The 17,973-nt window shown below is 41.9% G+C and overlaps 1 protein-coding gene across 2 annotated transcripts in view; it reads left to right on the forward strand.

Annotated features, from left to right (window-relative positions):
• The window catches only part of Vps41 (VPS41 subunit of HOPS complex), a 152,308-nt gene that overhangs the window by 14,511 nt on the left and 119,824 nt on the right, over positions 1-17,973 (forward strand). For both annotated transcript variants that reach the window (XM_048460771.3, XM_048460772.3), the window contains exon 3: positions 14,901-15,005. In XM_048460771.3, the coding sequence (XP_048316728.1) occupies positions 14,901-15,005 (105 nt within the window). The remainder of the gene's footprint in view (positions 1-14,900; positions 15,006-17,973) is intronic.

Consider the following 17,973-nt stretch of genomic DNA (forward strand, 5'->3'; position numbering starts at 1 on the left):
GTGGACGGTGTAAAGCTGGGGCCTTAAGAGTAACCTTTGTCAAGCAGAGACAGTAGTTGCCCCAGCCACTGACTCAGAATAAGAATTGTTTGATTCTTGGATTGTATTCACTAGGTAGAAAGGATTAAGAAGCAAATGAGAACTGTTTAGTTTAGTTTTGGCTTTGGGCATATAGCCTACTAATTTTAGCCTTCTGCTTTTACTGTTAGTCTAGTAGCAGAAAGAATATTCCTCGAGAGATATTTCTTTCCTTATCCCCAGAGCCTGTGAAGATGACATATTGCAGAACAAGGAGTTAAGGTCGCCAGTCAGCTCACTTTGAGATACGGAGATTCCTTGGAGCACGTGGGCAGGACCAGTGTGATCCTAACAGATTTTACAGATGAAACAGAAAGCCAGGAGAGACCATGGTGTGGTGTTGTGTGGTGTGGTGTGGTGTGGTATATAGTGTGTGTGGTATGTGCTGTGTTGTGTGATATGGAATGGTGTGGTATGGTCTGTGGTGTGGTGTAGTATGTGTCATGGTCTGGTATAGGGATATGATGTGGTGTGTGGTGTGGTATGGTGTTGTGTGTGGTATGTTGTGGTGTGATGTGGCATGGCATGGTATAGTATGTATATGAAGTGACTCTGCCTGCCTTTGAAGTTAGGAAACTTAAGTAACTTCCAGAACCTGGGAAAGGCAGAGGAAAGGGTTTTTTCCTCTTGCCTCTAGAAGAATCTTTCCCAGGGCTGTTTGCTGTGGACTTTCTGCTACAGAATTGTAACACAGATGTGCATCATTTAAAGTAACAATATTTGTGATCATGCTTTAAAGTAGTGATAGGAAATGAGTGCATTGAATAATTTGATCGAATGACCTCGACTCTATAGTTCTTCACGGGTCTTATTTTATAGTTTAGGGAGTGAGATATATCCAGGCAAAGGAAAACATACTGGAAGCACATTGCATTTAAACTAGACATCCTAGATGTCATGGGAGCTGTTTGTAAAGATATGCGTATCTTTATGATGACTCTTCTCAAATATTTTTTAATTAATAATTTCACTTGACAGTTGGGGTCCAAATTTGCTTTATAGAGGCTTGAAAGATCTTTTCTCTGTAAACCAAGCTCACTATGAGAAATTTGTATAGTTCTATGGTTCTTTTCATCCCATGGTGATATTTTGTTTACAGATATAGAGATTCCCATGTACCTGTTCTGTTTCTTAACTTTGGAATGTGAGTGGTTCCTTCAACAGTCTCAGAGGACTGATTGATTTCCTTGTACAGTGTCAGAGAGAGACTGGAGAGGGGCCGCCACTGAGAGAGCTTGAGATTTTGGGCCCTTACCATTATTCTCGGCATCAAGGAACTGGGAAGTTTTGGAGTTTTGGCTTTGTGATAGGCATCTGGGAGAGGCTCTTGGATAATCTGTGGGAGACAGCAGTACCTCCTCTTCCTATTGGCCAGACTCACACTTAACTATGTTTGAGAACTTTTGTTTCTCCTCATTGATGTTCAGGGTCAAACCCCAGAACCTGAACACGCTAGAGAAGTGCACTGCACAGAACTGCATCCTGAGCTGAAGTCAAAGGCAATGACTCATTGTTAGAAGTAGTCAAGAAGAAATTTGATCTCAGTACATTCTGGCAGGGTACTAGGGTGTAAGCTTCCAAAAGAGGCTGTGAGTTCTGCAATTTAAACTTGTGGCATTACACATGTTATTTATAATACTTTAAAACTTTATGGACAGTTTTTTACATTTGCATTTTACAAAACCCTGAAGTATGTATTATCATCTCTTTTAAAAGTGGGGTAACTCAAGTTTTAAGATACTTGCCAAGTATATATGGGTTCTGTGTAGTACAGCCATCAGAGAAAACATTTCTTTGGGATTGGCTGCTTGGTTTGGATTTAAATAGGATTTTTGATAACTCTTACTACTTTCTCCCCAACCTCTGCTTTTCGACCCAGCTCGCATTTGAAATGACAATAGTGAAGATTTTTTTTTTTTAAATTCTCATCATTAACTGCAATTCCTGGATTTTCCGTATTATTTGATACTTCCTTGAAAAATACATTTCATCTTTAGAATTTGGGCCTATGACTTTTCTGAATCCATGGGAAATGCTCTTTGGGTAAGCCAGAGGTGAGGGAAGATGGGCATACCTAGGAGGAGGCCCTTTTTCCTGATTGGGGGAGAAGAGATGTTGGAGGAGTCTTATCTGTGGGTCAGCCCTCAACCTTGGGTACCTGGACTGTACTGTCCGTTTCTCTACCTTATTGGTCTATAAAATATTGCCAGGCATCTGTGGAAGAGGCAGTCTCTAGCATCCAGCCAGCCGTCCTGAGCCTGGCCTCCATATCCATAACTGCCTTGCAAGCAGGGTCACCGCTTTCCCTTCTGGGAGCTTCAGTTGCCTCCAGAATGTCTCACCTGGGTTGCCAATAGCTGGATTCCCTTCCTGTTATTATTATCGCTGGTCAGGGCTGATCTGGGAGGGAGTGGTCAAGCCGTCTGTCTTGACAGACCCTTACGTATCTTGTTCCTTCCTCACTCGTTCCGCCTTTGCATAGGACCATGCCAGGAACAAATTTCTTTTCTTTTTATTTTATTTATTTATTTATTTATTTATTTATTTTGTAATTTTATTAAATTATAAAAGTTTCCATTTCCGCCCCTCCTCCCACCACCCTCCCACTCCCCCCACTCCCTCTCCACCTCCCTCTCCATCCCTAAGAGCAGTCAGGGTTTCCTGCCCAGTGGGAAATTCAAGTTCCTCCCGCCTCCCTCCAGGTCCAGGAAGGTGAGTGTCCAGACTGACTGGATCCACAAAATCCAGTATATGCAGAGGAAACAAGTCCCATTGCCATTGTCAATGGCTTTTCAGAAAGACTCCGGCCAGCCACATTCAGAGAATCCGGCCACATTCAGAGAATCTGGTTGGATTGCGTCCTCGTTCAGTCCCAGTCCAACTGGCCTTGGTAAACTCTCATTAGATCCGTCCCCTTTTATCAGTGGGTGATCGCATCCCTCGCAGTCCTTATTTCCTTTTTCATTTTCTTCCTCCTTCTGCTCCTCATTTGGACCTTGGGGGGCTCAGTCCAGTGCTCCAATGTGGGTCTCCATCTGTATCGCCATCCATCGTGGGATGAAGGTTCTCTCTGATCTTGCCGTCTTTGCTCACGTTCTCTTTCCTTCTGCTTCTCGTTTGGACCTAGGGAGTTAAGTCCAGTGTTACGATGTGGGTCTCTGTCTCTATCTCCATCCATCGCCAGATGAAGGTTCTATGGTGATAAGCAAAATATTCATCAGTATGGTTATGGGCCTAGGCTGTTTCAGGCACCCTCTCTACTGTCCAGAGAACAATCTGGGGATCTCCTTGGACCTGTGATCCCATTTATAATCAAGTCTCCTGTAAACCCTAAGATGACTCCCTTAGTTGAAATATATTCTTCCCTGATCTCATATCCATCCTTCCTCCCTCCCCCCATCCCAGTCCACCTAGCTTTCCCCATTCCTCCCCTACTCCCTTCTCTCTAACCCTCTCCCCTTCCAACAACCATCCCACCCCCCCCCCCCCCCCATGCACCTGAGGTTACCTGGGACTCTTGTCTATTTCCAATATCCAGGCAGATAGCTACATGATTTTCATCTGGTTCACCTTCTTATTTAGCTTCTCTAGTATCACGAATAATAGGCTCAAAGACCTTTAATTATGGTTAGAATTCACATATGAGTGAATACATACCATATTCCTCTTTTTGGGTCTGGCTTACCTCACTCAGTAAAGCATTTTCTATTTCCATCCATTTGCATGCAAAATTCAAGATGTCATTGCTTTTTTTTTTTTGAAAAAAAAGTGGCTTTATTTATGAATTCTAGTACAGTACTCTCATTGTTTTTTTTTTTGTAAATTTTATTAAATTATAAAAGTTTCCATTTCCGCCCCCCCTCCCAACACCCTCCCACTCCCCCCACTCCCCCCCTCCTTCCCCTCCGTCCCCCAGGGCAGTCAGGGTTTCCTGCCCTGTGGGAAGCTCCAGCTCCCTCCCCCTCCCTCCAGGTCCAGGAAGGCGAGCTTCCAAACAGACTGGATCCCCAAAATCCAGCATATGCAGAGGAAACAGGTCCCAGTGTCATAGTCAATGGCTTTTCAGAAAGACCCCGGGCCAGCCACAGTCAGAGAATCCGGCCAAATTCCGAGAATCTTGCTAGATCACGTCCTCGTTCAGTCCCAGTCCGACTGGCCCTGGTAAATTCTCATCAGATCCGTTCCCTTGTATCAGTGGGTGATAGCATCCCTCGCAGTACTGATTTCGTCTTTCATGTTCCTCCTCCTTCCGCTCCCCCTCCGGACCTCGGGGGGCTCAATCCGTTGCTCCAATGTGGGCCTCCGACTGCATAGCCGTCCTTCGCCAGACGAAGGATCTATGGTGATAAGCAAAATATACATCAGTATGGTCATGGGCCACGGCCGATTCAGGCACCCTCTCCTCTGTCCAGAGAGCAATCTGGGGGATTTCTCCTTGGACCTGGGATCCCATATATAATCAAGTCTCCTGTAAACCCTAAAATGGCTCCCTTAGTTGAAATATATTGTTCCCTGATCCCATATTCATCCTTCCTCCCTCCCCCCCCCCATCCCCGGCCACCAAACTTTCCCCGTTCCTCCCCTACTCCCTTCTCTCTAGCCCTCTCCCCCTCCATCGACCCTCCCACCCCCCCATGCACCCGAGGTTACCTGGGACTCTTGTCTATTTCCTACCTCCTGGTGGATAGCTAAATAATCTTCATCAGGTTCATCTTCTTATTTAGCTTCTCTAGGATCACGAATAATAGGCTCAAAGACCTTTAATTATGGTTAGAATCCACTTATGAGTGAATACATACCGTGAGAACTCTAATGTGTATATGTTCCACACCTTTATTAACCATTCTTCTATTGAGGGGCACCTAGGTTGTTTCCAGATTCTGGCTATTACAAATAGTGCTGCTATGAACATAGTTGAACAAATGCTTTTGTAGTATGATAGGGCATCTCTTGGGTATATTCCCAAGAGTGGAATTGCTGGGTCCTGAAGGAGGTTGACTCCCAGTTTCCAGGAACAAATTTCTTATCAGCCTTTCTGTTTTCTTTAATCTTAGAAACTATGATTGGTGCGAGAGAATTGTCTGTATTCTGTCAATCATGTATTTTAATAAAACGCTGATTGGCCAGGCAGGAAGTATAGGCAGGTCAACCAGACAGGAAGTAGAGGCGGGGCAATGAGAATAGGATAAAGCTAGGGAGGAGAAAACTCCCTCCGCCACTCCTACACAGATCACTAAAGAAGCAACATGTAAGCTGCCCCCGCTGGAAAAGGTACTGAGCCATTATGGCTAACATAGATGAAAATAATGGGTTAATATAAGTTATAAGAGTTAACAAGAAGCCTGACCTAATGAGCCAATCAGTTTATAACCTTATGGAGTCTTGTGTGTGATTTTCTTTGTTACTTGCCGGCTGTCGGGGTACTGGGAGGGACAGAAACCCCAACAAGCCAGCCCTCATGTTACACTATGATTTCTGTTCTGTCGCTGAAAACTTACCTCACTGAGTATCATCTTGGCTTTTTATCGTTTATATTAATTTTACTTATATGTATGCTTTACAAACAACCGATTAAATTGAAAAAGTGAAGTAAAGGTTTGGGCTGTAATCTTGCTTTATGTGCCCCAGCATATTCCATTAGCATGGGGTGAGGTACTGGAGTTCCCTTTCCTAATTTATACCAGTGTATTACCTTCCAAAGACAGACAGGCACAATCTCTCTCTGTATATATTATGTGTTGTGTGTATTTAAACACATAATAGAAATGAGTGACTTAAAGAACGTAAAGACAATAGTCTCCAATAAGTAACTGAGATTCCAGATTCAGAAATGACACTAAACTGAAAGAAAGTGTGACTTAATGAATACAGAGACCTTTCCTTTCGGTCTTTCTCTCCAGTAAGTTCTGAACCCTTCTGTTTCTTTGGTATTGGACTAAAAATTTCTCCTAGGGTTCTTTATCTGTAAATGGGATGTTTGGATTTATATCAAATGATGTATCTCCGTGATATGCAGGTGACTTTGGCTTCTTAAAGGATTGATATGTTGAGACTCTCCTTCAGCAGTCAATTCCTTCAGACTGCCACAGAAAGACAGATCTTTTTGCTCTCAGGGTGCAGGGGTGAGGCCTGCTAGCCTTGAAGCTCCTGGTGCTGCTGGACTCCTGCATTTCCTCTCACGTAGTCACTGGGCTCTCTGGGAAGGAAGCCGTTAATATTTACTGAAAGCTTTTCTATTTTACTCCATTTCTCTTTTAGGGGACAGTGGGAAGCTTAAGGGTTCCTATGCTTTCAAAGTTTTTTGTAGAACTTGTAGCTTATGCAGCCTGGACCAGGTAATTTGCTGCAGGAGAGAGGCAGTACTTTTTGGCTTTGATTTACTCAGTTTATTTCATTTGTCTTTCAAAAATACTGTTGGCATTCCATTACTCTGAGAAAATACCTGAGATAATCCACTTGAAAGGGGAAGCATTTGTTTAGATCATAGTTTCAGAGGTTTCCATCCTATTGGTTGGTTGGCTCTGTAGCTTTGTGCCTGTGCTATCTGTCCAGAATATAATGGTGAGAGCATGTGGCAGGGGACTCCTGCTCACTTGATGACAGGTGGAATGAGAAGAGTCGGGAGAGGGAGCTAGAGAGAGAATGAATATGAGAATATGAGAGACAATGAAAATGAAGCGGTGAGGGTCGAGGCACTGCTCTCTGCAGACCCACGTTCCTTCCCTTAGACTGTCTACCAAAGGTCTCTCACCTCAGAGTCTCCACACACTGGGGAGTGGCCCTAGTGCTCAGGCTGTTTTATTTTGCTTTGTCTTTGTTTTCTAGTAAAGTTTCTGTGCCATCAGGGTTCCCTTGGTCCTTCAGCACTCAAGGCTGCGACTCTCATACCAGGGGTCTAGCATGGCAGCCTACTGAAGAGTGCTGCAGAAAGACGGCCAGGGCAGAAAGAGGTCAAGGGTGGGAGTAAAGGGCGCTGTGATTTTAGGCAGAGTTGAGTTGTGGGCCTAGAGCATTGGGAGGAGGCTGGAAAGCAATTTGCTTACCTTTCCTTCAGGCATCTTATGATTTCTTAAAATAAAAAAAAATAGGCTGTAGGCTTAAATATCAAGGTATCATTACTTTGATTTTGGTAATTGCTTTCATTTTAATGTTGCTCTTAGTTGTGGATGGGTATAGAAATGATTGTGTTGTAAGAAGTTTGGGTGGGACTGGTCATCAGCGGCATCGGTAGTGTTAGAGAAGGAGCCTGCACTTAGCCATGCCTGCGAAGCATTAAGTCTCTGCTAAAACAGCCTTTACAAGGATTTAACATTTGTCCTTATTCATATAACAGAGTACAAATTTTAAACATAACGTTTTTGAAATTTGAATTTATATGGCCTTTGCTTTCTATCTCTGTTAGAAGAGGAGGAGCAACATTTATAGAAATTTATCTAAAATTCCAGTTTACACTATTTTCCCTCTGTTTCAAGCCTCCTCTTTCCCTCTAAGAGTAACACACCTTCCAGGGTTTCTATGACGCCTGTAGTTGCTTTGGTTCCTAATCTCTGCTTTGGAGTGTGGAGATCTACCTGGGGATACCTTAAGGAAGCTGCTTGCTAAACTTGGGTCTTCTGCTGCTACAGACGTTTGTTTTGACTGGTCTTTATTGGGTACCCACAGTTTTGTTAGGTGAAGTTCAGAACAATGAAAAGGCATAAACTCTGCTTCTAAGGATCTTGTGATCACCAGAGGATATTGGGAAGAAAGGAAAAGAGGGTTATGTTGGCTTTAGTGGCGGAAATTGTCCACCCGAATGGCATAGCTTGAAGATTGGTGAGGTTATTCCATATGGCTGGGAGGAAATGAAAAGCTTATTTGCTTTTCTCATTTTCCTCCTCTTCTATATATTCTTATCGCTTTCCCAATATAAAATAAATGATGAGAGTTGATCCTGTTTATGGTATGTGGCGTAGGGCATGGGAACCTTCACCTTGTTTTTTTTTTCCTCCTTGAATTGAACATGAAATTCTGGTCCTACAGGGCAAAGGAGAGAGCAGGTTATGAAGCCTGCCTGGCTAGTGCATCTTAAGCAGTGCTCTTCAATTATTCCAGGCTCAACTTTTCTTCCCTTTCCTAGTTAGAGTATTTGAGTGAGGAGCGAGGCTCTAAAACGGGGATTTCAGTTCAGATGATGGAGTTTGAACAATACTGAACAGTGGAATTTATTTTATTTTTATGAAAATAGCATTTATTTCTGTAAGAAATGAAGTGCACATTTGTTTTAGAGTGTATTGGCCAGACAGCAGAGCAGTGATTCCCCCCTCACGTGACATAGGTCAGGTTATCACCCCTGTCCATAGATGAAGAGTAGGAAGCTTGAGAAGGTACTATTTGTATTCTTCTGTTTTTTCCTACCAAATACAGCAAGTTTCTGGAGAGAAATTTGCATTGTGCAGGGTGTTTTATGATGTCTTTCACCTGACAAGCATTCAGAAGATGCTTCCTGGGGCTGATGTTAATGTCTTTAAAGTATTTGATTAGGGAAAATTACAACTTGGTGTTTGACTTGGGCACCATGGACTTTTTGAGTGATTTTGTTTTCTGGGACAGGCTTGTACATTGTACATTATTATCTCACACCCACTCTGACCTCTGTGGAAGCTGGGAGCTGCCGGTAGTAACTTCTTGCCACATGTCCAAGTTATGGCTAAAGTGGCGTCAGGCACTTTCTGGGGAACAGAAGCCCCCTGATTGTGAGTAACTTGCCGATGTGTGTTTTATACTTTACGAGTAATAGTGTGGCAGGACAGATGAGGTGTGTGTGTGGAGGGGAGTGACGGAGGGGTTGAGTACTGGATGAGAAGACTGGAATTGGGGGCCGTTTTAGGGTTGAGGTAGAAGTCTAGTGCAGTGGAAGCTCTGGGATCTACGAGGTTGACCTTTGTGAAGACTATTAGAAATGGGAGATGCGGAACCAGACAAGGCCTTCATTGGAGGGCCTGGGACACCAACCCAGCCACAAAACCTACCTGCGGTTTGTCCTGCCTGCAAGATGTGCTGGAATAAAGGTGGCACAGAATTTGTGGGAATGGCCCACTAGTGACTGGTCCAACTTGAGACCCATGCCATGAGAGGAAGCCCATACCTGACACTGTCTGGAGGGCCAGGAACCAGAGGCTGGACATCTCAGAGACCCAGGACAAAACCAAGCATGCCTGACCAAAAAAGAAAAAAGGAAAAAGAAAAAGAAAAAGAAAAAAAAAAGTCAATGTAGTGAGGCCTAACTATATTCTGCTATACTCATAGACTGGTGCCTAGCCCAGTTGTCATCAGAGAGGCTTCATTCAGCAACTGATGGAAACAGATCTTGACCCACAGCCAAACATTAGATCGCGCTCTGGGATTTCCATGGAAGAGGGGGAGAAAGGATTGTAGGAGACAGGGGTTAAGAACACCACAAGAACACGGCCACAGAATCAATTAACTAGGGCTCAGAGGGGCTCAGACTGAACCGACAATCAGGAAGCCTGTTTAGGTCTGACCTAGTTCCTCTGCATATATGTTATGGTCGTGTAACTTAGTGTTCCTGTGGGATCCCTCTAACAGTGAGAGCAGGGACTGTCTCTGACTCTTTTGCCTGCTTTTGGAGCCTTTTCCCTCCTACTAGGTTGCCTCGTCCAACCTCGATATTGAGGGTATGTGCCTTGCCTTACTGTATCTTGTCATGCTGTATTCAGTTGACGTCCCTGGGAGGTCTGCTCTTTTCTGAAGGGAAAAAGAGGAGGAGTGGATCTAGGGAATAGGAGAGGCAGGGGAGGGGGATTGGGAAGAGAGGCAGGAGGAGAGTCGGTTGGGATGTAATAGATGAGAGAAGAATAAATGGCTAAATAAATAAACAAGTAAATAAATAAATGGTGTGCCTTGGGCATTTATGTGTGGCCATTGACAGTGGGACCAGGATCTAACCCTAATGCCTGAACTGGCTTTGTGGAGCACATTCTTTATGGAAAGATACCTTGCTCAGCTTAGGGGGCCGGATGGGGGTGTGAGGGTGGACTTGGTCCTGCATCAACGAAGTGCTGGGTCAAACTTAGTTGACTTCTCAGGGGAGGCCTCACCACCATCTTCTGTGGAGCAGAGGAGGGTTGGGGTGGGGGGAGTGGGAGGAGAGGAGGGGAGTTGAGATTAGTGTCCAATAAATGAATGAATGAATGAATGAAAATAAATAAATAAATAGGGTAAAAAGCAAAGGCAAGAAGGGAGAAATATAACAAAACCTAAAACAAAATGACCTGTGTAGGTATGAAGAATCCTAGTGACTTTTCTGTATTTATCAGTTCCAATTTTTAGTGTTTTTTTATGATTTTTTTTCACATTAGAAACATTGCTTAAAGGATGAAAATGTAACATTATTAGCATCCATACAGCAGTTAGCTGCTTGTCTGTCAGCAGCCTGGTGGAAAGGCGTTCTGGAAGCTGTGACCACAGTTGTCTCGTTACAAGTTCTATCCTCATGTCACTTTGGTAAGAAGTGTGCTCACTGAGGCAGCTATAATGCCTTATGTTATTGATGGAAATCAGAAATTACTCTTTCAGCTTCATTATGTAGTTTCCTTGACATATTTGGATACTTTAGAAGGAGCTTTGGAGTTATCTTTCTTATCAGATGTTCATCTTTTCATGTAAATAAACTGCTGCTTCTATAATAGAAGTATAGCACACAGTAATTAACAGCACAGCTATTTTAAAGAGATCTCATTCATTTTGTGCATTTGAGGGAAGGGCTTAGCCTTAGCCCTTGACTAACTCTGTGCCTCACCTGCCCTGTCTTTTCATAAATCCCTTTCCTAACCCTAGATCTCTGCTACCCTCTCTGAAGGTGATTCTTTTTGTTTGTTTTTGTTTTGTTTTGTTTTTTGGGTTTTCAAGACAGGGTTCCCTATATAGCCCTTGCTATTCTGGAACTTGCTTTGTACACCAGACTGACCTTGAACTTCTAGAGATTCCCCTGCCACCTCTGTTTCCTGAGTATTGGGATTAAAGGCATACTCTGTGTACTAAATTTGAAGGAGTCCTGTGTGCATGCAGATTTATAGATATCATAGTAAATGTGTATGTTCATAATACGTGATTTCAATTTGTTTCTGAAGCTTTGGATATAATAATCTGTGGAAGTAGTTAGATCTGTTCCTTTAAATTATTTTTATGTGTTTGAGTTTCAAATTGTGTTTTGTTTGACATTGATTTCAATAATGCCTTTAAGAAATTCCTAATTTGTATGTTCTTTGTTTTCTTTAACAAATTATAATTGATCATAAATATTAGCATATATCATGAATCTTCTATGAAGTAAAGTATTGGTAATGAGAGACAATTTAAAATACAAATATTCTGAAATTCAAATGTCTTGATATTGGATTTTGATAGTTATTTTTATATATTGAACTTGTAAGAATGAGTACAATTTTGAGTATTTCAGTTTTCCTCAAGGTAATTAGAGTTCTAGACAGAATGTCCTAGAGGAAGCAAACCTTTATTTTAGACTTTCATACCTATGGTTGATTATTGATTTGCTTTTTATTAACACTTGGTTTTTACTGTGGAAAGTTGAGCTGTATGAGAGCAGTATTTTTTTTTAAACACTGAGAAATTCTTTGAGGATGTTAGTGTCTCCTTATTGTATCCAGCTTTAAAACATTGGATATTTATTAAAAGGATTTGCCCCTAGTCAGATGTAGCTGATGACAGGAAACTAGGTAAAGCATTCATCTGATTAAATTTCCTAATGGTTCAGCTGCGGTGTCCTGGAAGGAATGGCATCTGCACAGAGCCACGGTTGCCCGGAGTGATTGCCCAGAGATGTTTTTACAGCTGAATCTGGGCTTTGTGTGATAGCTCACCTTTTTTCTTAAGTCTATCTAATGTCAGTTTTGGGTTAGAAAGTTAAAATTGAATTTAATAAAGAATAGTATTCAGAAATAAAAATTTAATTTCTGTATGAATAGGAGGACTAGCAAATGTCATGGTTAACACTTGGTGCATGTGAAACTGGGGACTGAAATGACGACCTGTATATTTTAATCATGTGCTGAGCTATGTCCCAGCCCTTATTCCGTGTTTTTATTTTGAGAGGGTCTTGCTAAGTTAGTAGTGTTGGCCTTGAACTCAAGTGTAGTCCAGTAAGCCTCAAACTTGCAATTTTCCTGCCTCAGTTCCCAAGCAGTTGGGATATAGGTCTGTACCACCAACCCTGGTTAACATTTTCCCTCTGTACGTGAAATTCAGGTCTTTATTTGGACCATAACAGTGGTGCATTGTATAAAATGTATTAATGTGTGAAACAAAGGTATTAATAAAAAATTAAAGTAGGATGAAAATGTAGAATACTTTAGCTAAACTAAATTTTTGTATACTGGAATTTTAAATGATGAGAATGATGCTAGTGTTGGTGCACAGGTGAAATGCCCTGGACTTCGCTGGCGTGGTCATCCTCCCAGGGCACACGGACAAAAGGAAGGGCCACGGAACAGCTTCTAACAGAGAAACCCTTCAGAACTTATTTGTTATTTTCTGAAGTGATTTTTCTCCTCTTAAATTCAAAACTCAGCAAAAGTGACCCTGAAATGACATTTATTCTCAGATAGTGTTCTAGAATTTCATAGAATGGTTCAAGGATTTGTCTTTAATTAAAAGTGCTATACACTTAGTACGAGTCCGTGTTTGTTGAGAAATTGATTCTTTTTGAAGGAAAGCTGCAAACTTTCCTTGTATGGGTAAATGTCACTCTATTCATATCTTCACTTAGCTGCAAGTCAGTACGTGTTCTGTTCCACCAGGTTGTCATAGTAACACAGTTAACTGTCATCTCAACTCAGACTGTTGATGGTTTTATTTGTAGGTTTGTAGGATTATTAAAATTTAACAAAATTATTGATTTGCTTTTTATTAACACAGAGTTATTTACTATGAAAGTTCAAGCTGCACGTTTTTTCTGTTTAATTTTTTTCCAAAATTAAAGTGAAACTAGATATTAAATTCTTGTGATTAAATTTTTTTATTTAAAATGTAATATAGAGTCTGCAATAGCAGAATAACCTCTGTGAATTGTAGTTTTGAGTCATTTCCTATTTTCTTTCTTTTGACAAGGAGGCAAAGAAAAAAAGGCTTAAAATTCACCTTTAGCTTGCTCTTAAGTAAACATAAAGGATACCTGTCAGGAGAGCATGAAATGGTACATAAAGTGCCTAATACTGAGTTTTCGTTTTATTTATGGTTTTTGAAACCTTGTGGGAATGCTTCACTGAACTGTGTTGTAAAAGTATTTATTTTGGTATATTTATGTGAGCGAGATTACTTAGTTTTCACTTATAAATAAGGCAGGCAAGCCTTATTTAGAGTAAGCTTCTCTAATGGTCCGTGGATGAGTGCTTTTATGCAAAATAGTTGGGAGGCTGGAATTAACTTTCTCATTGAGTGCACATTTGATGTCCACTTGAGCAACATGTGGTATCTTATTCTAAAGGCTGCTGTTCAGGATTCAATTTGTATTTAACACATTTCCCTTGGAACACAGCTCACCTGTGTGACATCTAATGTTTCCTTTTGAGTGTCTCGTTCTTCCTGGGAGATACAAAAGGGTTTATTGTTTTTATAATCTCCCCTGTTTATTTTTTAAAGACTTGGTTAATTAGCTCTGTCATATTATACATCAAAATAGATCAGTCTGGGGATATTACAACTTCAGTGTAGGTTGATTATTTTTTAGTATCTTTTCCTTTTCCTGTGGAATACTGTGTATTATACTGTGTATTTTGTTGCTCTTAGTTCTCAGTCATGGAAAGTTAACATAACAGTATGTGCACAGACCCTGGTAGAATACTCTGTTACTCAAAAGCTGGTCGCTTGTATGCTCTTGAGCTTAGGAATGTTCATTAGTGTACATGAAATATTTCTTTTAAAAGTTGTATTAATATTCTCGTAACTGCATGATGCCCTCCCCACAGTCCTCACAGCCTGTTATGTTCTTGTGTCCTCTCCTTCCACAGTGAATCATGACTGTCCCATACGATCAGTAGAATTTTGTAGACGTGAAGTGTGCAACCTTGGAGACTAGGCCTAACAAAGTACAAGGCTTTATTTTGTTTGCTCATGGATCCATTCCCAGTGGGAGAGGCTGCGTGCTTTTGAGGTGTTCAGGCAGCCCTGGGAAAGCCTCATGAGTAAGGAAGTGAGTCTTCCCACCAAAGTCAACACTAACCTGCCAGCCGCTGTGTGAGCTGCTGTGGGGCCGATGCCTTCTTTTTTAGAGTTTCATTCATGAGCATAATGAATTTACATCATATCCCTCCTCGCTCCCCACTCCAACTCCTTTCCCCATCCTTCTCTCAAATTCATGTCCTCTTCATATATAAACTGATTGAGTCGGTATTGCCCACAGTGCATGAGTGTAGGGCTGACTTCATGAGCTGTCACAACTCTTGGTTTGTGAACTTTGTCTTAAACTTACAAGTGTAAAATTATACCTCTTTTAAATCACAATAATATTATAGCTATCCCCGATTTATAGATTTGTAGTTATCATGAGGATGGAGAATATCTTAGATACTATACCCCATAGTAAGGTTGAACATACAGTTATTTACAATATAATAGTAGTTGAATTTATTCCACCAGTGATACTGTATATGTAGTTGGCAAAGAGAAACAGGAATCTTAACCCGTATCTATAGTTGTAGTCTTTATCACTGAATGAAGGGATTGTCTCTTGTTATCCTAAGTACATTTTGAGTCATTCAGAACAAAGCCACAGTGACTACAGTGTTCCTCTGCTTTTCATGCAGGAAGAGAGTGAAGAGGAACCCAAACTGAAGTATGAAAGGCTTTCCAATGGGGTGACGGAGATTCTTCAGAAGGATGCAGCAAGCTGTATGACGGTTCATGACAAGGTAATGAACACGTGAAGAGGATTGCACATGCCCAGCGTCTGTGTCCCTGCTATGGCAAAGGTCTCTCTGACATTCTGAGACTACTCTAGGTATTGGGTCAGACCCTCAGTCTATTTTTGAACAAAAGAATTGTTTATATTATAATAGTGGAGGCCGTGGTTTCCCCCTTGCTCTCTTCTTCCCTGTGAGCCTGGGAGTGAGCCTTGGACTATCCCCCCCTCTGATGTGTCCTTTGTCTTATGTTTTGTTGTTTCCTTCTCCAGCTGGCGTTTGTGCTTCAGATTTTGTCCCCTTGTAAACAGATCCCTATATTCACTCAATGTGTTGACGATAATGTCTGTTCTTTTGTTTTTACCATAAACTCCTGTGAGTCTCCTGCCTTCTCCGGCTGTCACGCCATGGCTGCTGAACTCTAGCTAACTCCTTGTTCTTCAGGGATGAAGACTGATCTTGCAGTTCTTCAAACTCTTTGCTTCCATTGAACTTCACTTCCTTTTTTTCATATTTTTTTATTAAAAATTTTACTTTTTATTTTATGTACCAATCCCAGTTCCCGCTCCCTCCCCTTCTCACATCCCCTTACTTTCCCCTCTTTCCCATCTCCCATCCACTCCTCAGAGGAACTTCTTTATGGTAGTCTTAGTCACCATAATTATTCTATTGCTGTGAAGAGACACCAGGACCAAGACAAGTCTTTTTTTTCTTTTTATAGTATTTGTTAAGATTTAATTTTTTAATTTATTTTTTTAAAAAAGGAAACAAACTGTCTTTTTTCATTATACATACCAGTCCAAGTTCCCACTCCTTCCCCTCCTCCCATCCCTCCACCTACCCTCCCACCCCACCCCCATCCAATCCTCAGAGAGGGTAAGGCACATTGCTTTGGGGAAGGTCCAAGGCCCTCCCTGCTATATCTAGGCTGAGGAACATATCCATCCAAAGAGAATAGGTTCCCCAAAAGCCAGTACATGCAGTAGGGATAAATCCTGGGGCCCCTCAGTCTGCCCCAGCCATACAACTGTCAACCACATTCAGAGGGATTAGTCTGGTCCTATGCTTAGAGGCTGGAGTTGGTGAGCTCCTATCAGCTCAGGTAGACTGTTACAGTGGGTGTACCCGTCATGGTCTTGACCTCTTTACTCAGATTCTTATTCTTCCCACTCTTCAACTGGACATTGGGAACTCATTCCAGTGCTCCGATGTGGGTCTCTGCTCCTGTTTTCATCAGTTGCTGGATTAAGGTTCTATGGTGATATTTAAGATATTCATCAATCTGACTACAGGGCAAGTCAAGATTGGGGGGGTGGGCCCTCTCTCTATTTCTTGGGTCTTAGCTGGGATCATCCTGTGGATTTCTGGGAATTTCTCTAGAGCCAGATTTCTTGCTCACCCTATAATGGCTCCCTCAATCAAGATATCTCTTTCCTTGCTCTCATCTCTGTCCTTCCTCCATCTTGACTATCCCATTCCCTCAAGTTCTCCTCACCCCTCCCCTTCTCTCCTCCTCTTCCCCTTCTACTCTTTCTTCTCCCCTACCCTATGCTCCCAATTTTGTCAGGCAATCTTATATGTTTCCACTTTCCAGGTGGATCTATATATGTTTTTCTTAGGGTCCAGACCAAGACAACTCTTACAACAGAAAGCATTTAATTGGAGACTTGCTTACAATTTCAGAGGCTTAGTCCATTATCATCAATGACAAAGAGCAAAGCAACAGGCATGTGCGGTGCTGGAGAAGTAACTTAGAGCTCCATCCTGATCTAGCAGAGAGGTCGAGCCTGACCTGGCATAGGCTTTTGAAACCTAAAAGCCCAACCCCCAGTGACATTCTTTCTCTAATAAGGCCACACCTCCTAATCCTTGTAATGCTACTCCCTGGTGACTACACTTTCAAATATCGGAGCCTGTGGGGATGGGGTGTGGGGAGGGTGGGGGTAGGGTATGGGGGGCGGGCTTCTTATTCATACTACCATAGTGGTGCATCTCCCACTGCCAGGGCCACATTAGAGATGATTTCTGTAGCTGGAACTTGGTGATATTTGGCCTACAATATTCTGTTTTCAAATCTTCATGTTCATTTCCACACAAACAGAATTCTTTTTTTAATATTTATTTATTTATTTATTATGTATACAATATTCTGTCTGCATGTATGCCTGAAGGCCAGAAGAGGGCACCAGACCTCATTACAGATGGTTGTGAGCCACCATGTGGTTGCTGGGAATTGAACTCAGGACCTTTGGAAGAGCAGGTAGTGCTCTTAACCTCTGAGCCATCTCTCCAGCCCACAAACAGAATTCTTGACTATGGTGTCCCAGTCTCTACTTTATTTTCTTGTTTCCTGTCCTGTGAAATTATCTCGAATGTGCCAGTCTCCCTTCTCCATCCTTTTATCTTTTTAGTCGCAGTCTCAGTTTTGAATCCATTGTGCACTGCGAAGTAGTCCTGGGCTGTAGCTTCTTGTGCACTCAGCCATAGGCCTGCTTTTACTAAAACTCGTTGTAACCCGTCTTCCCTCACTCCTGCTGTCCCCAGTCACCTGCTCTAACATTGTCCTTTTACTCTCTGAAGATGTCATTCTCTTTCCCCTGCCTTCCTCTCTCCGTCTCCTTTTGCTTTCTCTTAGATTTTTTACAGCTACCTTAAACTCTTGCAGCCTTGACCTCCTGAATGTTTGCATTACAGTTGTGCACTGGGATCCCCATGCAGTATCATTTCTTTAAGGAAGTTAAACAATGATGCAAGGTCAGCCTCATTTCAGAGTCCATACCCATACTTAGTCATAGGAGATTTTCTTCTTCCAGGTCAAGGGTCTTTTGTCTACTTTTGTTCTTTATCTCACTTTGTTCCTTTCTTATGTATTTGCTAAACCATAGAACATACTTATATGAGCATTAGGTAGTTGCAATCTTCTTTATGTATTTATAAATATTTTTTTATAGATAGCCTATTTATGCTGTTTCAGATA

This window comes from Myodes glareolus, chromosome 14, assembly GCF_982192425.1.
Source record: "Myodes glareolus chromosome 14, mMyoGla1.1, whole genome shotgun sequence".
NCBI classification, from domain to species: Eukaryota; Metazoa; Chordata; class Mammalia; order Rodentia; family Cricetidae; genus Myodes; species Myodes glareolus.